Source organism: Chamaea fasciata, unplaced genomic scaffold (assembly GCF_029207755.1).
Source record: "Chamaea fasciata isolate MVZ Bird 193981 ecotype frontalis unplaced genomic scaffold, bChaFas1.0.hap1 SCAF_4, whole genome shotgun sequence".
NCBI classification, from domain to species: domain Eukaryota; kingdom Metazoa; phylum Chordata; class Aves; order Passeriformes; family Sylviidae; genus Chamaea; species Chamaea fasciata.
Genome location: NW_027094089.1, coordinates 40,763,518 through 40,784,189, shown reverse-complemented (window position 1 = coordinate 40,784,189; position 20,672 = coordinate 40,763,518). Strand labels below are relative to the sequence as shown.

The following is a 20,672-nucleotide window of genomic DNA, read 5'->3' as shown; positions in this document are numbered from 1 at the left end:
ACAACTATAGTACAAGAATACACAACTTAAAAGCAAAAGTACATTAACATTGCACATGAATCTAATACAAGGAGGTCTGAATTACATCAAATGGCTCTGATGATTGTAAACACATAAACACAATACAGTTTATTTTGGATGCCTAACAGAAAACAGGAAATAACACAACGGGCCCACTCATCTGCAGATGCTAATTTAAGGAGAGGATCTCTTGTGTGGAAACTTACTGGCTGCTATATGTCAGTACATTTCCAATGTAAACTGCAACAACTTTGGAGTTGAATTTCATTGTAGTGTATAATGGACTCCGACAGACTCAGCTTATTAACATATCTATCTTAATGACTACAATATAACTTACAATTTGTCTTGGGCTGCAGAATTGCGTGAACCCAGGAAAGGATATAAGGGAACTAGGGCATGGGAAGTCCTGAACTCCTACCCTGCAGCACTTGGAATAATATATCAATTAAAGTGGATAATTACTTAACAACTAGAAGTTCGTGATTTTAAAAAAAAAAAAAGTATCAAAAATTCAATCTCCCACCCGAATGTCACTAGTAGCACCAGCAGCTGCTGTCTACGCGGAGCGGGGCGCTCTCAACTCGGGACCTGGGCTGTTTGTCAGTCTCTCTCGACGGTGCCGGTGCCGGTACCGTGAGGTGAGGACAGTGGCAGGGGCGGGCAGGGGTTCCCGGTTCCCCGTTCTCGGCAGGATGGGACTCACCCGGACCCGGCGCCGGTCCCAGTCCCGCTCCCAGCACTGCCCGGGAAGGCCGCGCTGACAGCACCCCCTGCTGGTCGCGCCCCACTGCGCAGCGCGAGGGGCTAGAACTGGCGCCGCCTCAGTGGGCGGGGCTCCACCGGCGCTTCGCGAGCTCCCATTGGGCCAGTCCCGGGAAGGGGCGGTACCGCCTCCTCGCGTGAGAGGGGCCGCGCGCTCTCCTGCCCGATGGCGCCCTCTGGCGGTCGGCGGCCTCGAGCTCTCGCCACGCCGGCATGGAAGGGAGCGGCGGCGGGGCGGATCCGGGCCCGGCCACGGCCCCGGCCGGGGAAGGCGAGGGCTTCGAGGGGCTGTGGGAGCTGCCGGTGGAGCTCTGCGAGAGACGGCCCGTATGCGTGCGCTGCAGGTGACGAGGGCGTGGGGCGGCGGAAGTTCCGCGGGGCCGGTGGGTGAGGCGGCGCCGAGGCCTCGGGCGGGCTCGGGTCTGTGGCTCGGCAGTGACTGAGTAGTCCTCAGGGGCAAGCGCACGGAGCGAGTCGCTGTGAGCGGGTTCTCGCTCGCCCTGTGCGCCCTCCAGCGCCTATGGCGTCGCAGTCATGGAACGGGTCAGGCTGAGAGGGACCGCGCGGGGTCATCTGGTCCAGCCTCCCTGCTCAAGCAGGGCCATCCCAAAGCACACGGCAAAGGATTGCATCCAGGTGGTTCTTGGATATCCCCGGTGACGGAGGCTCCACAGCCTCTGTGGACAATCTGATCCAGACACAGTAGAGGTGTTCTTCCTCATGTTCAGGTGGAACTTCGTGTGTATCAGTTTCTGCCTGTTGCCTCTTGTCCTGAAACCATCATGTCCTAAAGGCATGTACGCACCTCTTGTGTAGCCATAACATGACATGAATTAACTCTGTTGTCCAAGGAGCGGGTAAATGTGGTGAGCAATAGCTAGAGGCTCCATCCAGAGAGGATGCTGCACCTTTTCACTGTATGCTTACCTTTGAAAAGCAAAGGGGAACGGGAAGATGTGTCCCCTCAGTGCCACGCAGTGAGGCTCGTGAGGCTTCAGTATGGCTGGGCAGTCTTTGGTGCTTTGTCAAAAGAAAATGAGAAACTAATCTTACCTAACAGCTTTACAGCTGATTTTGAGATCTGTTCAAGCACTGGTTAATGCAGCTTGTGAATTCAGGAATCTTTTTGAAGCAGGCAGTGACTTATGGTCTTACAGAAATACCTCACAAACTGATTTTATGCTTATTGTAGGTATGTCCTTTTAGTAAAGTGAGTGCAGGTTCCTGAGCTGAAATGCTTGCGCATAACTGCCAAGGAAAATACACTTCTCAGCACCTAGAGTGATTCATCTATTCATGATCATTGGTGAAACAAGTGGAAAGGCATGTGCTTTTGCTAACAGTGTAGTTCTTTTTCAAGTGTTAGGAGTTCAGAAGCTTACTGCTGGTGAGTTTCCTGTTTGTAAGTTGTGATAAAAACTACCTATCATGCAAGTCATAGTAGTTGAAAGTGTTCACTGTTAGAAAGAGTAGTCATTAGCAGTTGATGCTCAAAGATGAAAACCAGGCAGGTGAGTGACACTTGCTTTTTGCTGCCCTCTTTTTTTCCAATCGCTTATAGCTCAAAGAACTTCTTGAGCTGGATGTGGTTTTGTATCTAATATCCCCCAGTAAATATAGGGGGCTTTTTGGATGTGAATTTCTCCAGTCCCCCTTAGACCCATGTAAACTCCATGTATCAGCAACATCTGGCTAGCAAGGACACATGACAGGCCTACAAACCACAGTAGGGAGGAATTACCTTTTAGTTTATTTTGTCTGTGGCTTCTGCCTTCCTCCCTTGCACATAGTATTCCAGGTGTGAACAAGCCAGCCAGAGATTTATACCTATGGTGATCTGTTTCTGTTTGTATTTATAAGGACCCTTCCTCATTCTATGGTTGCTTAGTTTCCTGGTAGTCTTTTGGAAAGCCAAAGTTGATTTTTGACAACTACAGTACTCTCACCCCTTTATTTATTGACTCTTTCAGAGATCTTAAATAGTTCTGAAAAGTAGGATTTCCTTTTGCTAAAGCCATGCCAATTCTTTTAATATAAACCACATATTTTTGTAAGGGTCTAAATAACCATATTTTTATTTGTAGTTTCTGTTCACAATAGCAGTCTTCTTTGTTGAAGTTGTTTTTTTTCAGTTGTAGTTTTTTGCTGCTCAGCATTTCTAGTCCTGACATGCCAAGGAATTGGCTGAGTGAGAGTTAACCCACGTTCCTTATTGGGCTTTTTAATGTTGAGTTTAAAATGCCTGTAGAGTACTGCCATTATTGTTGTTTATTTTGTTAGAGGGTTTCACAGTATCTGCTTTAGTTCTGTCAATTTTGAACAGATTCGCTGATGAGTTACATACAAAAATGGTTTCTAGAATAGGTATCTCTCTGTTTTCTTTCATAGTAAGCATGATGCAAAGTATTTATTCAGCTCTTCATTACCGTGTAGAGTATTAAAACATCAGCTTCCTAAAGAGCTGTGGATGAATTAGATGTCCTTGTGAGGAGCATGGGAACAATGAGCACAGACTCTGAAAGAAATGTGGGGGCAGAGTAAACGAGGATGAAAAGACCACAGAGCTACTTTTTAGGAAAAAAGGAAAGTGGCCTTGTGGTTTTGTTTTTGGGGTTTTTTTTGTTTGTTTGTTAGGTTTTTTTTGGTGTGGTGGTTTTTTTTTTTTTTTTGTTTGTTTTGGGGGGTTTTTTTTTTTGGTGGTGGTGACAGTGCAAGACTAAATTGTACATTCAATGCTTTTTTGCACCGTGTTCCCTCCATGCTATTCTTCAGGATTATAGTTAAATTATGATTTTCATTGATCATGACATTCTGTGGGATGACTTGGGGTTGAGGTGGGTAAGACTGTAACTTAGGGTCCCTCATGGGAAGCGATATGACCATTAACAGTACCATGTTGGTTTGGGCCAGGGTTATTTAACTGACTTCCTCAATTTTCTGAACTCCAGATTTTTCTTGTATGGTGTGATTTGCAGAAAAAATAAGACTGCACAACTATTAAGAGTTAGTTGAAGAGTAGCTATGTGTTTTTTTGGTGCCGAGCGCGATGCGTGATCTTTCCCAAGGCATGTGCCACTCCGAAGAGTCACCTATCTCTACTTATTCTCTAAGATATTACATATGCATTAAGTTGTCTGTGCATATTTATCACCTAACCCCGCCTATTCTCGCTTTGCATTGAAATGGTGTGATCAGTCTTTTGTGCCTGCGCAGTGCCCTCTGGTGGTCGTCGGTGGTCTTCATGGTGAAGTAAACCAGTCTTCCTCTCGCTGGAACTTTTTACGCCGTCCTCTTGTGCATGCTCACTGGCTTCTTGGTCACAGCCCCAGCCTCAGGGCTGGCCTTGGTCATATCAGTCCTTCTTATCACTGCCTCAAGCAAACAGTTCCTTTTTTTATCCGCTAGCCTCGCATTCTTTTCATCTTGCTGTTGGAAGCAAAGGCCTTGCTTCCTCTTGCAAGCCCAGCATATGTTGAGCGAGATACATTGTTCAGACTATTATCCATAATTGATCACCCTTTGACTTTTAGCCCCCTTATTACTGGTACCTTAATGAATGTCATTTAGGTCTGAATTCAGTGCAAAGGCATGGAAGAATGGGTTCTCTTTAGCATCGATTGGTGATTCCTCAGGGGACCTGACTTCAGGTTCTGATTTTTTTAGATATGTCAGGATACCTGACTGACAACTTGGTAACAAGTGCTCAGTCTGTCAAGATGTGAAATAGAGATGTGGAAATAAGGTAGATAAGTCTTCTTTTTGGATAATGTGAATGTCACCTGAGTGTCATGAAGGAACAGGTTGTTTCTAAGTGTAACGTGTTTGAGACTTTGTATTTCCTGTGATGATGGTGGGGAAAATATTAGCATTTGGAATAGCCTGTGATGGAGAATTTGTATGAAATAATGTAATACAATTTTATATTCTGAAGGTTTTTTTGTTTGTAAATGCCATTTAAAAAAATAAAAACGAAGTGTAAAATAACTCTGCTTATGATTGGTATTTGACATAGCAGGCAGGTGATGCAAATGAGGTATGTGCAGCTGACTATTTTATTCTTGAGGAGAGACTTTAATACATAGTCTGTCTGCCAAAACCAAAATGTTAATGGTGATAAACTTTGAATCAATAACTTCTTAATGCTTTCATAACTAACTTAAGTATTCTACTTGCTTTCAGAAATTAAAGATCCACACTCAAACATTTAAATAGGTGAATAGGCATAATATAGTTTCCAAGTTGCTGTTAGCTTCAAAAATAAAATGAGCAGGCCCCACAACTGAAGTAATGTAGGACAACAATTTGATTTTGTGGTGTGACACTGATAGTAATTTGACATTTTGAAATTGTGTCCTTCTGTGGGTCAGGTTTCATTGTTTTCTAGATACATGGTGTTCTGTTAGGCAAAAAGCCTTTTGGCAGTTCAAGAGCCGCGAATACACAATTGACTTCTTGCCACAAATCTTGACTGCATGTGTGGAAAATTCCATTGTTATAGGAGAACTTTTGGGTGATATTTTCAGGAGAAATTATAACTTTAAACTGTGAGTGTTATTTGTCATCTCTGGACATTGCTGGGTCTTTTGTAGGCCATCACAAATACCCACTGTTAACAGTCCTCTATATTTGCAGGACAGGTTTATGTTGTAAAGTTAGGTTAACAACACCTGGTGTTTTCTCAGTTCTGCTGTTATATATGCTGTGCTGCTGAGTATGTATTTCAAGGGCGGGGGCAGGAGAAGGAATAATATTAATCCTTTAATGTAAATATTCCCTTTGCCTATATTTAAAATAACTACAGTGAATTTGAGTGCAATGAGGGCTCTTGATAGCATTGATAAATCAATGATGACTTTTGATGACATGGTTCTGCTTCATATTTTGAGGAAAAATGCAATGTTCTTACATGAATGTCACATATTTGTTAATAATTGTGTTATGTTGTATAAAGGATGAATCTGAAGAAGCAATGTGGGCTTTCTTCAGCACAATAAATACATACAGATGCTTTATAGCAGACTTATATATTTAGGTGCAAAAATGGATTTTCAAAGTTTAAGTAGCAATCACAGAAAATGAAATAAACATGCATGAAGTCTTTTAGCACTGCCTGTTGCAAGAAAATAGCTTTATAGCCTTTTATTACTTGTACTTGGGAATAATTTTTTTCCAGTTAGCATGTTTTTGTTGTTGCTGTGTGAAGACGAATACCCACTTTCTCTGAGGACATAATTGTCAATTACCACCCTCACAGTCTGACATACTCAGCTGGGGCTGTAGCCCGGTCACTCTGTCATGTCACCATTCCCGCATCACAGAATCTTATATACAGAATGGTGAGGTTGTCAGGGACCTCTTGAGATCATCTTGGATCCAGACCCGTGCTGAAGCAGGGTCAGCTAGAGCAGGTCACCAAGGTTTGTGTTCAGCTGGGTGTAGCAGTGTGAAATTATTAGTTTGTAATTTTATGTAGAATGGTTTGTTCCAGACTACCCCGTGTTTTAACCCCTTTAGTTTTTCCCCAGTTGTGGGTCCTGTCCATCTCCCTGCAACCCAGCCCAGACGCTGGTGAGAGGCTGGGGTGATTGGCAGAGCCTATAACTTCTCCGCCCTGTATCACGTATCAGATGTCCTGTGTATTGTCTTTCTGTCTTGGTCACTCCCTCCTTACCTGGTATTGGTTATGGTTCCCCCTTACCCCTGTCCACACCCTTCATACATGAGCTGAAACCAGAACCCCAGGAGTCACTCTCTCTGGACCTGGCCCTGTGGGAGCAATAAACATCCAGCTTCAACCCACCTGAGAGTCACTTTTTCTTCTTCCATGTCCTCTCCATGCTTCAGTCTGGGTTTCCATGTGGACTGGTGAGTGATCAAGCTGGTAAACAACTCCAGATGCCACCACAGCTGGGTTTTGAATATCTCCGAGGATGGAGACTCCACGACCACTCTGGGAATTTCTTAGTGTTTGACTCCATCTATGTTCAGATGGAGTTTCATCGTTTACTTGTGTGTTGTGCCTCTTGCCCTGATGGTGGGTGCTGTTGAGAAGAGCCTGGCTTCATCTTCTTTCCCTCCCATCAGTCATTTATACACAGGGATAACACCCTCCTTAGCCTTCTCTTTTCCAGGACATAGTCCTAGTTCTCAGCCTCTTCTCATACAGAAAGCTCCAGTCCTCTAGTCATCTTTAGCTGTGTGCCAGACCTACTCCAGTGATTTTGTTATGTTCTGGCAAGCCCAGATTTGAACCCAACACTCCAGACATGTCCTTAGTAGTGCTGAGTAGAGAGGAAGGATCAGCTCTCTTGACCTCCAGATCAGCTCTCTTGACCTCCAGGCAGTGGTGTTAAATGCAGGCCAGTTTGCAGTTGATGGCCTTTGTGTCAAGGGCAAGGTCAGTTTTTTGACTCATGATTAGCCTCTTTGCCAGTTCCTTCTCTACAGAGCTAGCTAGGTCTTTGGTTCCAAAGGATGTACTGGTGCCTGTGGCTGCTCTTCCTCTCATACAGGACTTTGCATTTACCTGTGCTGAAACTTCATGAGGTTCCTTCCAGCCCATTTCTCTAGCCTGTAAAGATCTGTCCTGCCAGAGGTCAATGTTCCCAGATAGGGTTCTTCTGGATGTGCACTGTCCATCGTTATGTTGCTATACGGGAATGTGTGGGTTGAACCCAGCTCAAACCCACCACTCTTTTTGAAGTTAATTTTGTGTTTGTTTAGCTTTTGTACTATGCTAAGCCCTGTAAGTACTTTTTCCATGCTGGTCTGGCTGGGTCAGGAAGATGAAGTAGTCTCTATTGATTTTTTTAGTGGAGGCTGCTTACACAAACAGTTGATCCACAGAGCAGTTTATCTAAAGTAAAGGCCACTCTCCAGTCCCCTTTGTGCTGAAATAAGTCCAGCTTCCTTTGTGATAGCCATGGTAACTGTCTACATTTTTTTCTGAACTTTTTCTTGAAAGGGCTCATTTGTCATCAGTGAGACCTTTGAATGGCCACGCTGCCATGTGCTAGTCACTCCTGTAAGCTGTGAGCTTATTAGGATGTGCTCTGTCCAGCATACAGGTCAATGATGAAGAGGTTAAATGGCATTAGCCAGTATCAATGTGTGGAGTACTCCACTAGCAACTTTCCTTCAGCTGGATTTTATCCCACTGGTCATGCCCTCAGCACCTGGCTGTTGAGCCAGTTCTTGTCACTGTCAGTTTTTCCAGGTGGTACTTTATCAGCTTATGTAGGAGGGTGAGGCACTGTCAGAAGAATATCGAAGCTGAGTTGGACATCCAGTGCTTTCATCCACCAAGGTAGGCACCTCACTGTGGAGGGCCATCAAGTTGATCAAATGGGATTTTCCCTTTATAGTTCCATCTGACTACTCTCAATACCCTTTTTTTGTTTGTTTGTTTAGAAATGGTTTCCATGAGGATTTTCTCTACTGTCTTCTCAGGGGTTGATTTAAGGTTGACTGACCTGTACTTTCCTGGACATTCTTGCAGAGAGGAGTGACATTTGAAAGAAAGCAAATGTCACCTTTCAGCAACCTCTCTTGTTATCTGGAGATCATCAAAATAATAGCTGGTTGTAATAGTGTCAGCCAGCCCCCTTAGCATGCAAGAATGCTCCAAGAAGGATCCACTGCGTGGCAAGGCTGAGTGATGGTGTCGGCACCACTGTGGTTACCTTGCAGATCATGGTGAAGACCACTGTGAGGCAGGCTGTCCACGCACAGCCCATGGAGATCCGTGTTGGAGCAGAACTCCATCTGCAGCTCTTGGAGAGCCCCACACCAGAGCAGGTGGATGCCTAAAGGAACCCGTGGTCCTGTGAGAAGCATGGCTGGAGTAGACTCCTGGCAGGACCTGTGGACCTGTAGGGCAAGGAACGTGCATGGGAGTGGGTTTGTTGGCAGGACTTGAGACTCTGTGGAAGGAACCCACACTGGTTCCAGTTCATGAAGAACTGCAGGCAGGGGAAGGAGTTATGTTGGAGAATTTCATGGAGGACTGTCTCCTGTGGGAAGGGACACTGGATCAGGGGAGAACTGTGAGAAGTAATTCCCTTGCAGAGAAGGGAGTAACAGACAGTGTGTGATGAACTGACAACACTGCTGGGGAAGAGTGGGTAGAGAAACTGAGAGTGAAGTTGAGCCTGGGAAGAAAGGACCGGTGCGGGGAAGGTGTTTTTAGGAATTGTGTTTTGTTCTTGTTTTTTTACTCTGATTAACAATTAATTAAACCCATTTCCCTAAATTGGGTTTTTGCCTGCTGTGGTAGTTGGTGAATAATCTCTCCCTGTCCTTGTCTCATCCCATGAGCCTTTCATTATATTTTCTCCCCCTGTTCAGCTAGGAGGGAAGTGCTAGAGGCTTTGGTGGGCATGTGGCACCTATCCAGGGTCAACCCACCACAGATAGTAAAGAGACAATGGCAAATAGGAGGTCTGTCAGAAGAGCACAAGTACCTGGTAGTAAAATTTAGTTCTGAGATGAGGCAGAAAACACTAGAGATCGTAATCTTTCTTTAACATGAATCTGGCCGTCCAGTTCTTACTTACAGTCAAAGGTTATGTTATGAAGATGCTACATAGTGTAGTTTAGATGGCTATCTCTAGAGTGTCTGCGACTTCAGTGTTTGCTGAGAAAAAAGTTTTGGTAAGTAGTAGTATTTTGCAGACGTGTCTAACAGAGCATGTGTGAAAAGTGATTATGTTGATGAAATTAAGTCTTATATTTGCTTTTAGATTTTTTTAGAAGGATCTTGTTAGTGGCACAACTCCAGCCTGAGGCTAGGGAAGAGGGGATTACCTAGAAGGGAACTGCTGGAGGGAGGAACTAGGTTTTTTAAAGGGGTTGTCTTCAGCTGTTGCTTTTAATAGAAGAGCGGGTAAGCTGTTTATTGTGTTGCCGTATAGTTGATGGAATCAGAAATTACTTATCTCTTAATAGATTTTTGGCTGTGGAACTGAATTTTCTTTCTTGTAACTTTTTCATTTATTACTTTTCAAAAAACATGGTGCCTTTGCAATTCTGTTGTATCCTTGTGTCGACCCAGTAATTACTTGCATAAGTTTTCCAAAGTGTCGTCTGGATTGGGGGAACATAATTGCCTTAACTGGAATGAGGCTTTTGTAAGGTAATTTTAACACAGAAAAGCCTGATAAAATATTTGAGACCTTCTCACCTATAGGTTGTATTTTGTCAAAAAATAGGCAGAAGTTATTTGTCAAAGATTTCCTATCTCCTTACTGTGAATATAATGTAAATGTTTATTCCTAACATTCAGAGATTTTTATATAAATAGGGAATACATAAGGGTAGACGTGTAGATCTATTTCTGTTTCCATAAGTGTAGGTATTTAAGCAGCTGAGAAGGTAAGAGAGACCTGCATGTCAGTCAGGTGTCTGACGTTTCTCCGGGGCTTTGTCAACCCTGTAGCAAGAAGGACTCTGTTACCGTGACCATATTTTTTGTTTCCTGGTTTATGCTTTCTTAGCCATCTTGGGAAATGTGTGTTCACATAGAGAGATCAGAAGCACTGCACTCAGAATGCTAGAAGGTAAGTTCTTAAGCAGGAGGGTGCTAGTGGCCTTTTGCCCCCAGTCTTGAAGTTGGTAGTACTTCACTGGCCAGCAGAGAATCCAGCTGCAAGACCACAGAACAAATTATTGTTATGAATTTTATGCTTGAACACATTAAGAACATTTCTGAATGGTTTTACAGCAGAAAGCAGAATATTTTAACAATAAGTGCCTATTTTTGCAACGGCTGAAAGTTATTTTACAAACTGAAAATTTATTTCAGCATTAAGTGGTTGTGTTGACTTTCCTGGCCCTGGAGAAGCGGAGGTATTTATGCTGTAATACATCAGCTCTTCTGAAGAGGCTAAGAAATTTTATGTAGGGCTGGGGATGTGAAAAGCAAGAGTGTACAAACTTAAAGTCTCTTCCACTCAAGAATTATCCTTTTTGCTTGATAGGCACAAATGTCTTTTAAGTTTTTTATTTATTTTCAATAGAAGATGCTCAAGGAGATTTGAGGAATGTTAAGAGGGATGTCTTGAAATTGCGTCCTTGATAGTAAAAAAGATGCAGAATTTACCAGCTACAGAGTAAGATATAACTTGTTTGAAATTGATCAACTACAATATATATAATCTGTACCACATTTTAAGAAGAATAGCTAAAGGTAAATGGAAAAATTATCAAGTATTAGATTGGAAGTTCAGTGCCTTTTATAATCTTAACATGCTTCTGGTAATGTTGCTTTAAATGATTGTAGTTTGCTCACTAAATTCTGTATCTTCTATTGGCTAGAATTATAAATAATCAAGCTAAATGTATGTTTATTTTTATTGTTTATTTTTCTTATTTAAAAATAAACAAAAATGTTTAATTTTTCTGTGTTTAGCAGTTGCTGTATATGCAGTAACTCATGCTGCTGTTTCTTTGGTCCATATCACCAATAATGAGTGGAGCCAGAGCTGTTGGTGAATTAAAGATTTTGTAACTTCACTGTTACTTATTTCTGCTGCACTAAATTTCAAGGGCATTTATTTATTTCCTGCCATATTGTGATCAGATTAATGAGTAGTGACCTTTTTAGGCTGCTTCTTTTGGGCCTCAGCTGACTTGGTTAACATGCTTTTTTGATCTCTTGGCATTAAAAAAAGGAAAAAGAATATGTCAGGATGGCTGTGGATAACTATAGGCTAATAGGAGCACATGTGAAGACAAGAACTGCTGCAGAGAATAATCTTGTTAATTAAAACAGTGTAGTACCTTTGATTGGCTTGTATTCTGTAATTGCACCAAGTACACTTTTTCCTTGGGAATGGTAGTATATTGTAAAAGAGGTCAAAAATATTTCAGCATTGATCAAGCCTTCCCAGTTTAATTGTAAGGAATACTGAAAATACCAATGGTTATTTTTGTAGATTTGCTTTTGATTTTTGTAAACATAGCACATAGCTAAAACCTAAAAAAAGATGAATTTTGCTTTCCATTCTGTGGGGGTTACAAAAGTAGCTGAAGACTGTTATCCATATACCCAAGTAAGAGTTGGTTTATGTACAGCAAATCCAGTATTTTTCATGTAATTTCTGGGCCTTACGACTTAGGTCAATTTCAGCTGCAATGCTGTCTCGTTTGAGGAGAGCCAACCCTGACATATCCCTGAGATTTTTATTGTGTAAACTACTCTAGAGCTTGTCTGAGCATCCTGTGACTAATTGGTCTTAATTCACTAGATTATTTTCAGTCACCTGGGTTGTTTTTTTTTTTATTTTTAACGTTTTCCTTCAATTTTGAGTTTTGTTTTTAAAAAACCTTTACTGTCATTTCAGATGCATCCAACCTTCTTCATTTGTTGAAACAGTATGCCTAGAATTTCTTAAAATTCCTTTTTTTTTTTTTTTCCTGAGTAGTCTGAGAATGACTTATCAGGGTCATCTGACTTCTTCTACCTGATTTTTTCTGATGTCTTTCATTTATGATTTTTTTGTTTGTTTTTCCTTTCCTGACAGATTTGTTGGAGTCTTTTCTATTCCTTTTAATGACTGCATGTCATTCCACCACCTGATCTCCCATCCCTTACAATGCACTTGGGTGTCCCTTTCTCATTTTTTTAAAGTAAAATATTGTTCTGAGAACTGCATTTAGATTTCACTGAGCAGTTTTATAGCTTTACTGGACTTGTACTTTTGCTTCACGAGCTCTGCTGAAATGTTTTTCATTAAAGTCTGTAATGCTTTTGCTTGGAATAAATAATCCCAGTTCAGACTCCTGGATCTGTCAGCCTGCTAGTTGTCTGTGTTGTTACTAGAAGCATTCCTCTTTTGGCTTGTAAGACATAGTCAAGAGATTTTTTTTTTCCTTCATCTTTCTACATACGATTTCTGAGTTACATCAATTATGTCTATGCTTTATGGTACAAATTTCTTTTGAAATTCTTGTACTCAGTTCCTAAATCTACTTAGCATGTCAATATGGAAGACTGCAAACTGTCTCTAACATATGATTTTTATTTAATCTCAAATTTAGTTTCATGGAAATGTCTAGCTGTATTAGTTATATGAAGGGGAATGTGTCCTTTCAGTACTTAATTTTTGTTTTCCCATGAACATGTAAAGAAAATGGATCAAATGAGTCCTATGGCTCGTCTGGCACAAAGTAGTAGTAAGTCATCTGTGTTGTAAAGTTAACATGATTTTTTTTTTTTTTTTTTCCTAGTGAATAGTCAAATACTTACTATCTTAGTGTGAAAGACAGGTGTCTGCTGAGGAGAGCCGGAGCCTCCCTTGGGATGGAGAACATAAACCCTCTCCCTCCGAATTATTATAATTTTGAAATTAAGGGGGCTCTCAGGCAAAGGTATGGGGTTAGGAATAACAGTTCTTTACTAGTATTGTATAACAAGGCAAACAAAACAATAGCTGCGGCATTAACAACAAACAGAACCAGGAACCTCGTGGCAGCCTTCTCGGCCGGGACGGGAGGGGATGCAGGAGAGGCTTTGCTTCACATAACCCTGGGGCAGTCTGATCTCGGTGCCCCTGCAGGACCTCTGCAGTGTTCCAAGCTGGAACGGCAGGGCTGGTGGATGAGATGTATCAGAAGCATCACGGTGGTAGCTGGAACTGCGGGAGGTCCCGACAGGGCGGGTGGTGCGGGGCTACAGTGTAGCAAAACCACCCAGAGCAGTGCCCTAGAAACAACGGTGCGGCTTCTGCGTGGCAGGGGAAGGCGAGCTCAGAATTCTTGGACACACGAGCAGATGGTGGTAGATCCGTAAGTAGGACTGGACTTTGGTGGTGACTGTGAATTCTCCCCTCAGTAAACAACAGCTTGTCCGTCCTTCTTTTTTCCAATGCCGAGAGCGAGAGAGCGCAGCTGCCCCAGCTCCGTCCTTTACTTGCCCCCAAAACTCGCCATATCCTCCCCCTCCGAGAGACACTCCCAGAGACCAAAAGAAGGTGTAGCAGGTGCTGCACTCCTCTCCTTTGGCCACTTTGTTTTTCTTAAGCACTGATAAGCCCCAGTAGTTAGTTTCCTAGCAATTTACGGGGAAAAAGTCTATAAGTAAAAAATAAACAAACCTAACACTACATTCCCCCCCCCCCCCCGCTCCACTCTGCACTTACAGTGGCTTATCTTTATTTCTTTCTACATGTTTTCCTTAGTTTTTAAATATTAATAATTCATAATACAATTTTCTGAGTGTTTTTCCCTTCTTTTTTTTTTCCCTTTTTTTAAAGCAATCAATCAACTGTTGTCCAAAAGGCCAGAAATATTAAGTAAAATTGAGTATGCATGCATCCTACATTTGGAAGAAGCACCTTTTAATGCATACTTTTGTGTGAATTGACAATATCAGCTTATACAACTCTACAATATTTATTATAAAATACTTTTATTTTCTTATGGTGTCATGGAATTGGCATTCTTGCCTGTATTTCTGTGTAGCACTTCAGCATTTCTATTTGTTCCAGAAGTCCAGTTTAATGAAATTGAAACTAGACGAATTGTACACTAGGGAGAGAATAAGTGGGTTTAATTGGAATGAATATGAAATATTCAGGAATTCTATATTTTAATGCTTATGTCAGATAGTGGTAAGAAAATGCTCCTTATCTAAAAAGCACCTAGAGTTTATGGATTAATTGAGGATGCCAGACAGTCTGAGGAAATCTGCTGCCAGAAAAGTTAATTAGAGATAAGGCTAGTTTTGTTAACAATGGGTTATGTTCTTAACAGCTGTAAAATGGTAAACCAAGACAGTGGTATTTTGTAAAAAATGTACTTTGTAAAAAAGGATTATCTAAAAACAAGTGATTTAGATGTTCTTATGGTTTGCTATGTGTATGAAACAACAGCAGTGATCCAATTCAGTTTTATAATGTATGGAACTTATTTTTCCTGTTTTTTCTTTTTTTTTTTTTTTTGAATTCTGTATTACACTTAAGCAATTTAGGAATAAGCCACCTTGCCCCCCACCCTCCCCCCCTTTGGTTTATTAGAATTGTTGGTTAGAAACTTTAGAAATTCTCTTTGTTAGAATTTTCAACAAATGAAGATGTGAGGCTGTAAAATCATTAGAGTTTAAATTTTTGTCTTTAGTAGAAGGGCTTCTTAACTGTACTTTCCAAAAGCAAATTTGCTGCAGTAGTGGTGGATACGACAACACAACAGTCTGTGTTCATGCAGCAATAGCCAACTTTTATTGAGTGCTGTTCTCCTTATATTGTTTGGAAAGTCCGTGTGGTTACTCCTAATTGTCTTAATTAGTTGCCACCTGGCTATCTGGCCAAGAGCTGCCTGTATCCCCAGTGGCCTAGACCTGCTCCACAATGGCCTAGATTGGTGGAGTTATATAATTGAGGCAGGTATATAATTAGTTATATTTCAGTTAAAAAATATGATTGTTTTTAACTGTGAGTCCTCCAGGCCAGCTGTTAGCAAGCACAGAAATTTCTTCTTTAAAATACCAGATAAAGATCAATGAGTTCCAATTGTGTTGCTTCTTCTGGTGACCCAAGTCAAATTCTCCTTGAGAAGTTCTTCTAAAATTCTTTTAAAAACCCTAATGCATGAAAAGCAGGCAGCTAGTACAGTGTATTAAGTTGATCTTAAGTGCCTTTTAGAATATGTCATGTACAACTTGGTTAAAAAATAACCCCTAGTGTTCAACAAGCCTACTTACACCTAAAGCTGCTTCATGCCTTACAAAACAAACAGGCATGCTGGTGAATATATGCTTTAAACTCAAGTAGGTTTAAAGATGTCTGGGCACCCAAATATCTTGGAGCTTGTCATGGGTTTTGTGCTTAAGTCTTAAAAACTGCTTCAATAATGTCTTTAGTGTTTATAACAGTACAGTGGATGTAATCTGTCAAACTCTATTAATAAAGTTGATTATGCTAAATATAATTCTGTTCTGAGCCACTGCTTTCATTTTGTATTCTGTTCACATTGGCAAATGCAGATTTTGTAACTATTGGGAGAGGGGTCGAGGAGAAATTTAGTAAGGGCACTATGAGAGGACTACTGAAGTCATGTACCACTAAAACAAATGCAGGTAGGGGACAAATGGAAGAGCAGCATGCCCATGTTCTTCGGCAGACTGGTTAATGGATTTAGCAATATCTAACCATGGCTACAGGTTCTGGTTCTGGAGTAAGGGGTAGTTAGTTTGTCTGAGTTTAAGAATATCAAGGGAGTGTTTGAGAGCTTTCTACAAAAGTCAAGCTGGGAAGATACATGCTAGGGAATGGGTCTACAAAATAAACAAAATAAAAAGAGCCTTCTGGGCTGTTGAGCTCAAGCAGTCGACAGTTTAAAGTAGGAGAGGTCTATGTGGGGGTTTACGCTGTGGGCAGAGCTGTTGAACATGCTTCCAGCGCCCGGGCAGGTGGGGTGGAAGGCATGCACAGCCAGCTTCCTTGGTGACAGCCAGGTGGAGGGGGCAATGGCTGTACTGCAGGAGGTTAGAGCTGCTATTCAGAGAGACACTGACGGCTTTCTAGTCATGAGGAACAAAATTCACACATTCAGAGCTCAGTGCCCAGGCTAAACAAGCCCCAGTATCACTGTCAGCCTGCATACTGGCCTGCAAGGGAACTACTCTGCAGCAGACGTGAGCAGCAGGATAAGCGTGGGCCAGTAGCATCCCCTGGTGGGAGAAGAGGCCCTGTCCTGTTTGTTTCAATCAGAGTGTAGCTGTGTTTCAGCTTCACTAAAAACGGATTACACTTTTTGAGAGTGGTTGCATGCTAGAGCTGGTTGCCTCGTGAGTCTCTGGTATGCTAAGATCAGTTGGCTCAAGGCCTTTGAAATTATGCATGCTTTGAGTCGAAAGCTGTCCAATTCTGAATTATTTTATGAATCTGTTCATAGCTTTGTACTGCTGCGCTGTTTCAGTTCATACTAGTGGCCTCTTAGACCAAGCCATAATGCAAATTTGCACTAATTTATTAGTGCAAAATTAACTGTTAACTGTTGTGATCCTTCTTATTCCTGTTAATCTCTTACTGAGGTACTCAAGTGCAGTCTAACCTTGTTTTTTGTTAACTTTTATAAGCATGCTTGCTAAATATATCCGTAATAAAACTAGTGTTTCCAAGATACACAAGGAAGTTTAATCTATGCAGTGGACCTTTAACTTTCTTATTTGAAAGAAAGTATTATTGTGGGGTATTTTTTTCCAGGGATATGAAGCCGGCAAAGCACCTTGAGTGTTAAAAATCAGTGTGGTTCTGAGATTTGATGTGGTGACTGCTGTATTAAGCATTTAAAAAGCACTTGTGCTGAATTGATTGTTTACCTTAAAAGCAGCATCTTCCAGTATCTGAAAAAAGCTTTAGAACGGCTTCATGAATTGAATGCTTGGTTGAATAAAACAAATGTTCTGGATTCAGTAAAAATCAACTTATTTTAAAGAAATAACTTTTTACTGTTAAATAACAGGTACAGTGTTTTAAAATACATCATTTTGTTACATTATACCAGGAAACTGACAGATTGCTATTTAGTAAGATTGATGCTTGATCAGAATCCGTGTATTTGAAGGGCTGCTATTCAGAAAAAGGACACTAGAGCGTGGTGTAGCCTTTAAAGTGCTCTAACAGTGGAGTGGCCTCAGCAAGTCTGAAAAGAACATGGTATGCACATGGACTTTTTCATATGGTTTTATAATGTTGAGTTGTACTGAGGTTTTCTTTGTGTATAAACACGACTCCATTCTTCTACCATCTATGGCAGAAATGAAGATTATTCTAGAATACTTTAATTAAGATTCTATTTAATATTTAACAATTTTCCTAGTACAGGTTATTCATCATATGAAGCTCCATTAACTGTATTTTTGCTTGCATTCAGTTGAAGATAAATGACAGAATCTTTCTTTTAACAGGAGTGTATATTCTTTAAAGGAATTTCACCTGATAGACATTATCTACTTTTATGTTAATGCTAAATATAATTTAGAAAGGGAGTTCTGTTGTGTGTTATGTTTTACCATAATTATAACAAGACCTTCATTTAATAGTTGGGTGGGGGTTTTTTTAAGTTTTGAAAGGAATAAAGGTTAAATTCATAGCTAGAAGTGTCAGGATAAAGCATTGTTGTGTAGATTGAGAGATGTAAGAACTTAGCTCTTTTAACTTCTGGAAGATGTGTGGGCACTGAACCTGCTTTCACTAAAAATCAATCACAGAATTCCCTTGACTTCATTTGGTACAGAAGTGAGCTTTTAATTTAACTCCCTTTTTTCATCTGCTTGTTTCAAACTAGGATTCAGACTTGCTTTTCTTATTAAAAAAATAAAGTATGCATTTCAATAGGTTCTGTGTTTGAAGCACTATATGATGAAGTTGCACAGAAGACCTAAATTTCAAACGTGAAAAGACTTATTGCTTTTATGGTGATAGAAATTGCAGTTCTATTGAAATTTGGTCAGTGTTTTTTAAACTTAAAACTAAAAAAACCCTATAAGCTGGTACATAGAAATTTGGTGTTAGAAGTTTTTATTCTTGCCTGGGTAGAGTTTTGCAATGTTACCCTTAATGGCAAGTTGTAACCATCCTTTTTTGATCAAGAAAAAAATAACAAGCAATGACAAGCAATAACAAAACAACAGTGCAGGGATATTTTAGGTAAATTTAACTTGAGATTTATAAACTTCATTTACAAAGCTTCATTTGCTGTTTGAACCCCTCACTGCACCTGTAATGTATTCAGTGGCTCCTGTTAGACGTGCTTTAATCTCAGTTTCCCTGTCTCACTCCAGTATTAATTATGAACCCTTATTATACATGGGGTGCTAAAGAACCTGTGTTCTCTCACACCAAGATACCAGACTGAGAAGAAGAGGGGGAGTCAGCCACAGTTTCTGAGAGTCATCTGTGGAGAGGCTCTTTGTGCAGGCACACCAAGCTTGGCAGACCCAAGATGCTGGTGCTGTATTGTTGGATTTTTTTTTCTTTTTTTTCTTTTTTTTTCTTCTTCCTTGGATTGGTGGGTGTCCTGGGTTGAAGTATATTCTATCACCATCTTCATGAACTGTTGAAACCAGGTGAGGCAGTGCTCCCTGCCTCCTCCACTCTGGCTTATCTTCTGTTAATGGGCCCATCAGCACCTCTGCTACACAGCTCACAGATAACCCCTCCTGGACTACCTCCTGTTAATGGGCCCATCAGGCCTTATCACATGACTCACCATCCCATTGTGAGATGCTCCGCCCAGAGGAAGAAACCAAGCATTCCAGCCTGGATATAAGCTGAGACTCTGAACACCAGAGCGGCGCTTACCCACTGGATTCCCAGAGGACCCGAGCTACCAGACCTTTCTACAGGATCACTGCTTCAGGAAGACCACCTCATCTGGACTGCTTCCATCACTACGCTCAGGTTGTATTCTGACTCTGTCAGTGGTCTTTTGTATTATTGCATCTATTTTATTTTACTTTCTTTCTTTTTTTTTCCTATTAAATTGTATCTCTGACTTGGAGCCTCTCATTTGTTTTGCCTTCAAACTACTACATTTTTGGCACCCAACGTGCGGGACAAGGCACTGAGAAAACTCAGAATTACAATTTTGTATTGAAGAAGACACCTGTTTGCTATGATGCTCAACATGCTTACATGTGTCTTATATCTATCTCTCTATATTTTTCCACAACTGGGATACTATCTGCCAGTCTTAATGCTCCTGCGTAGACCAGGGTATGGTACTAAAATTGCTTTAGTGGTCTATTATGTCCATTGCTTGATAAACTCCGAGGCAATGAACATTATTCAGAATATACACCCACTTTTGTTTTCTTGTTCTGGTCTAGGATGCTACATCTGGGGCCTCAACAATCTCACCCAGCCCCTGTGGGGAGGGGTGAAGAATGATTTTTTCCAGCTTTTCAGGCATGTCACAGCAGTTTTTGAAAATATGGAATACCCTCTGGATGCCAAGGACAGCATGATGTTGTTGTCAGTCCTGCTTTGTCTTCTCTGCACGGCCCGCACGATGCTTACACTACCTAGTGTGATACAGCGTGTTCTGGAGGAAGAGGGAAAAAGAAGCAGAGCAACAGTATCAGTGTCTACACAGAGTGTCACAGAGGCGAAAGGAACCAAAGGCAAGGCAACAGTGTCCTCATCTACACAGACCCTCACAGAGGAGAAAGAAGCCAAAAGTGAGGCAACAGTGTTCCACATCTATGTAGACTGTCACAGATGAGAAAGGGCCTAAGGGTGCCATCAGCATCTCCACACAAACCATCACTGAACTGGAACAGCCTAAACCAGTAGCAGTTGCCCCCGTTCAGAAGAAGAAATCAAGGACCAAATCAGTCCGCATAGTGACTGATGAGGGTGCAGCAGGACCTTCACAATCAACAGAAGAGACAGAGCCAGAAATCATCACTCGCTCTCTATCTCTGGGTAAGCTGCGTGACCTGCGAAGGGAATTCACCTGCCAGACCAACGAGTCCATCCTGACCTGGCTGCTCCTCATCTGGGACGCTGCAGCCAATGACACCATTCTGGATGGAAGTGAGGCCAGGCAACTGGGATTGTTGTCCTGGGATGTGGTCATTGACCAGGGGATTGGGAAAAGCCAAGAACCTCTAAGCCTCTGGCAGCGACTGCTAACAAGTGTGAAGGATAGATACCTTTGTAAAGAAGACCTCCAAGTGCACCAAGGAAAATGGAACACAATAGAACAAGGTATCCGATGCTTGAGGGAATTGGCTGTGTTGGAGATCATTTTTTCAGAAGGTGAGAGATTTCCTAAAAACCCAGATGATGTCCAGTGCACATCACGGATGTGGTTGAGATTTGCACAGCTTGGACCCGGGATGTACTCACGTTACCTGGCAACACTGCAATGGAGGGAAGGTG

General features: G+C 41.5%; 1 protein-coding gene across 2 annotated transcripts in view; it reads left to right on the top strand.

The window, feature by feature from the left end:
- The first annotated feature begins 973 nt into the window (after positions 1-973).
- Positions 974-20,672, top strand: part of DTWD2 (DTW domain containing 2) — an 81,968-nt gene continuing 62,269 nt past the window's right edge. Inside the window, exon 1 of one of the 2 annotated variants that reach the window (XM_066181358.1) lies at positions 974-1,130. In XM_066181358.1, the coding sequence (XP_066037455.1) occupies positions 1,000-1,130 (131 nt within the window). In that variant the 5' untranslated portion in view covers positions 974-999. The remainder of the gene's footprint in view (positions 1,131-20,672) is intronic. The other variant, XM_066181357.1, reaches the window with a different exon arrangement.